Source organism: Fukomys damarensis, unplaced genomic scaffold, assembly GCF_012274545.1.
Source record: "Fukomys damarensis isolate Sample0158 unplaced genomic scaffold, DMR_v1.0_HiC HiC_scaffold_8, whole genome shotgun sequence".
Taxonomy (NCBI): domain Eukaryota; kingdom Metazoa; phylum Chordata; class Mammalia; order Rodentia; family Bathyergidae; genus Fukomys; species Fukomys damarensis.
The window spans coordinates 23,037,140-23,042,036 of record NW_022900920.1 but is presented as its reverse complement, the minus strand read 5'-3'; the positions used below and the strand labels follow the sequence as shown (position 1 = coordinate 23,042,036).

Below are 4,897 nucleotides of genomic sequence, written 5' to 3'. Positions count from 1 at the left end.
GAGGGTGGACGGCTGGGAGCAAGACCTGTCGGTGCCCGAGTTCCCGGAAGGTGAGGGGCTGGCCTCGGTGTGGGGGCCGCGCCGGGACCTCCCCTTCCCCGGGCGAGGCGCGTGTGCGTGTGCGGGACGCGCGTGCTCCGCAGTCCCCCTTGTCCCCGAGCGGCGACGCGCACGGGGGGCTTCTGGAGGGCTGGGGCCTGCTGCTCGGGCCTGGTGTCAGCTGGGTAAAGACTCCGAGGATGTTCGTGGTCCGGGCCGGCAGTGAAGTCAATGCCCACCCCACTCTGTCCCTTCACTTGTTTCCCTGGAGCCTTCGTCCTCATCACGTCTCTGCAGCATCCTAGCTGAAGTTTACAGATCACTTTATAAGTGCCGCGCACAGTTCTAAACACCTCAGGGGATGTCTTGTTGTTTAACCCTTCCTACGACCCAGTGACGTGCTCTTGTTCGTCCTGTTTTACAGTTGAGGAAACTGAGGCACAAAGAGACTTAAACTTCCCAGCTGATATGTGGCAGAGTTGGATTACTACTTTCTGTAGCCCTCAGATCTTGCTGGTTTCTAGCTTTGCTAGTTTCTCCCATTCAGTATATTGAGAAATTTAAAATTTTAAAAATTTAATTTAAAAAATTTAAAAATCTTAATCATAGCGTGGGTTTAAATTCTGGCTGTGTGAGCTTTAAATAGATACTCCCAGAAGTGCACTTTGAAATGAAACCGTGCTTTACCTTCTTTGGTTGGAGTGGCATTGTTTTGCCTGGTAATGTTGGCTTGTGTCCTGGCGTGATACTGAAACCACATGTATAGTTAATTGGTTGGTGGTGGCAGGGTTCAGTTTTCTCATGGTAGGTATATCGGAACTTCCTCTGATAACAGACTTGGGTGTCCTTCCGAGCCTTTTGCACTTGCCTTGAGAAGTCCTTATTTTTTCTGTTGCCAATCTTATACAGGATATGAAATATTGAGGAATCCTTAACCCCCCCAAAAAAGGCGGGGGTGTGTGAATGTTTTATATATATATTTATATATATACTTTTATGTGTGTGTGTGTGTATATATATATATATCTATTTAATACATTGCACTATTACAAACAAGCAGGCCACCAGCTAGTTTTCGGCAGTCTAGGTGGTTTCAGACTTCTACTAGCAGTCTTGGAACATATATAACATGGATAAGGGAGGACTAATGAATTTACTTGCTCCGCCCAACTCTAGGTTTCAGTTACTATGAAATATTTCTAAATTCCTACTTCGAGGTATGATAAAATTTTTTAATAGCTACATGTATTATAAGCAATAAACTTCATTTTTGTAAGTTGTTTAGGGATGCTGTTCTTTTAATATTTAACAAAATCTTCATAATACAGAGTTAAAATTTTGACTCATAGTCAAGTAATTATAAATTCTGATTTACAAAAGTACAGATTAATGAGATCCTATTTTTCTTTGGAGAGAAGGGAACACATTCTTCATCAATATTAATGTTGCCTTGGATTTTGCATTTAAAATATTTTGTATTTAGAGTTTCATCTAACTCCACAATATTTCAGCTTCTTTTATATGAAATTGGCTTAGGCACTTTATGTGTTTAATTTTTTTTTTCAGCTTTAATTGAGTTTATTGGTACATTTTAGGGATACAGTACAGTTACATTCATTGTTGGGATCTTGTACCTCTACATGACAAGTCGGTTCTCATTTTTTCTCCTTGTCCCTGCCCTCCCTTCACCCCCTCTTCTCCTCCCCATCTTAAATTTTTTTTTAATTTAGCTATGTCTTAATACTTTTAAGCTCGACTTTTATTCTCAATACCCTATTTTACCTAGTTGTGTAATTACTTAATATTTGATATTTCCTGCTGTTTGCCTGAATATGTTGGTTTCACCCCTTTTCACACACCAACTATTACACTAGCTGTGAAAGAATTTAGTAGCTTTTCCTTGCTGTATGTGTAGACTGCCTCATAAAAGCAGCTTTCCCATCTTTTCTCCTTCCTATTGTCCCTCCCATCACCCTTTCTTTTTATCTTCCCTCTTGGAACCTGTAACCTCTACAGATGTGGCTTTTTGGTCTTTTCCTTCACGTCACAGTTACCTATTTAATTATGATGATGAAGATACATCATGCCTTTAATTTTGTTTATGTATTGATTAAAAAGGCCAGGTTTTTTGGGGTGGGTTTGTTTGTTTGTTTTTGTACCATCAAACTCGGGATCTTGCACTTGTAAGGCAGGCAGCAGAACCGCTGAGCTAAATCCCTGGCAAGGCCAGTTCTTATAATTGAAATAAACTACCACAGACTTTAGTGCTTAAGGTGTTGCACTGTTTCCAGTAGTACTAGAAAGAACAAAGATTGTAATGGAAAGTTTTAGGTTAAATTGTCTCTGTCTTTACCCTTAATCATTGTAATTTATTTTGTATAAATTTCAGAGTTAGAATGGCTGAACACAGAAGAGCCTATCTCTGTCTACAAGGACCTATGTGGAAAAGTGGTCATCCTTGATTTCTTCAGCTACTGCTGCATAAACTGTATCCACCTGTTGCCTGATCTCCATGAGTTAGAACACACATACTCTGATAAAGGTATCTGCTTTTTGATTAGTTTCTAAAAGACTGTCATGGTTTAGGCAGTGGAAGAATAGCTGGCTCATTTGCTCATAGAAGATTGAGCATTGGCAAGACTTCAGTGATTCTAAAAAGAAATCTCTAATCTATAAATAAGGATTTAGTGTACCTTTGCATGAAGGGTTAAATTTAGGTTTGTTTAGCTAAGTTACCTGAAGTTAGGACAAGGTTTACTGAGAAGGTAAAGTCATGAATTACTTTTTTCATGATCAGGTATTTTAAAAGATCTTTTGTATTACTGCTGTTACCTAAATTTGTTCTATGGAGAAAAAAACACAAAGAAATATCTGACCCAAATTTTATATTCTTACTGTGAAATGAAGGTTTAAAGTTATTAGGAAATATGATTAAGCTTTCATTAAAATTGATATGAACTACAGTACAGTGCAATGTATTATAAGAGATACTTTTTTCTTTGACTTTGGTTCATTAAAAAAAAGACTTCCTGAGCTGGGAATTTAGCTCAGTGGTTCAGCTGCCTGCCTCTCAAGTGCAAGGGTGGGAGTTCCATCCCCAGTACCAAACAAAACAAAACAAACAAACAAAAAAGTCACTGTAACTATTTTCCAGAGCACACTGGAGAATCCTTTTATGGTACTATGGATTCTGGAGTTGCAAGAGATTATATTTAGTATTTATTTTAGAAGTTTGAAAAATTACTAGATTTTTCTTTTTTCTGAAAAGTAGCGGAGTAAATGAAGTTTAAATTAATTGAATTTCTATTCTTGGACTAGAGACAAATAGGTAAGGTCACTGATTCTGTAATGGAAAGGATGGGATGGAATCGGGTCTCAGCCTGTAATCCCAGTGCTCCAGGATACTGAGGTGGGAGGTTCAAGTTCAGCTTGAGCAACTTCACAGTACCTTCTCTCAAAATAGAAAATAAAAAATAAAAAAGGGGTAAGGATATAGCTCCATGTGAAGTCCTACATCAGTTCTCAGTACTGCAAAATTAAAAAAAAATTGGGGATAGTCTGTACATGTACCAAGAAAAGAATATCTTGAAAGCTAATTTTAAAAAAAAGGATAGATAAACTCTAAGGGGCAAGTGAAACTTCAGGTGCTTTTAAAATGTAATAGATTGTACAATATCTTAAAATTGCCAGGCATAAGATTTGTTAAGAACTCAAATACTTCAGTAACTGAATCATGTTTTTTTAAAAATTCATCTGTATCAATTTAAGAATTGTATCTTATTATTCCCTGGGGTGTTAGAAATCTGTATTTCTTACTCAAACTAGCACATTTATTGAATATCTATTATGTGCAGGTTACTCTGTTAATTGTGTGACAATACATAACACAGTTGAATAAAAATAATAACTCACCTACAAATACTGGGAAAGATTTCTTGGGGAAAGAAAACTAGTTTAGTTCTACTCTGAGAAAAGAGTAGTATAGACTTCTCTAATGAGGATGTAGCTGCTGAAGGTTGTTTTTGACTTGTTTTTTAATAGGAGGATGACATAATACAGATTTGTTTAAGTGAGAAACTATAGGAAGTTAACCATTTCCTTACCGAAGATTACTCCTTAGTGAATATTTGGTTAACTTAATTGGTTAACCCCACATGTGAAGCAAATTCAGTGACTTCGTTGAATGGATCCTTTTACTCACCTACCAGTTTATTGAAAATTATGTTTTATAGTATTGTAATAAAAATAAATATTTTTTCCTGCAAACATTCTGAAAGTAAAATGCTATGTAAATAGAAACAGGGTTCTGGGAAGATGGAGGCATAAGAAACAATAGGAATCTGTGCCTATCTAGATAGCAGTTACATTGGCAGTCTCTATCTGATTTGGAGCTCTGGAACGTACAAAGGGATTGGACTGTATAAGGTTCTTTAATTTTGATCAGTTTCAGCTTTTAGCACAGCACAGCTAGCCAGCCCTCAGCCTATTCCAAGGAGCAGTTGCATATTCCTGGAGCAGTTTACTGTCTGGGCAAAAGGTCTTCATCCTCCAGGTGCAGAGATCTGTTCTCTGATCATTGATTGTTCCTCCCGATCACAGAAGTACGGGGGAAGACAGTGATCCTTGCTGTTGTACCTTTCCATATTGTTGAAAGCCGCATCTCTTTCAGCTGAAGTAACTTCCAGGAGATTTTAAGAGTTGGTGCCTTTTTAGGCCGGGCGTGGTGGCGCACACCTGTAATCCCAGCACTTGGGAGTCTGAGGCAGGAGGATCACAGTGAGTTCGAGACCAGCCTGGACTACATAGTGAGTTCCAGGTCACTCTCACTACATAGTGAGACCCTGTCTCAAAAAACGAA

General features: G+C 38.2%; 1 protein-coding gene across 1 annotated transcript in view; it reads left to right on the top strand.

Moving 5' to 3' along the window:
- Positions 1-4,897, top strand: part of Nhlrc2 (NHL repeat containing 2) — a 57,152-nt gene that overhangs the window by 440 nt on the left and 51,815 nt on the right. Inside the window, exons 2-3 of the mRNA XM_010634665.1 lie at positions 4-50; positions 2,429-2,581. Coding sequence (XP_010632967.1) covers positions 4-50; positions 2,429-2,581 — 200 coding nt within the window. The remainder of the gene's footprint in view (positions 1-3; positions 51-2,428; positions 2,582-4,897) is intronic.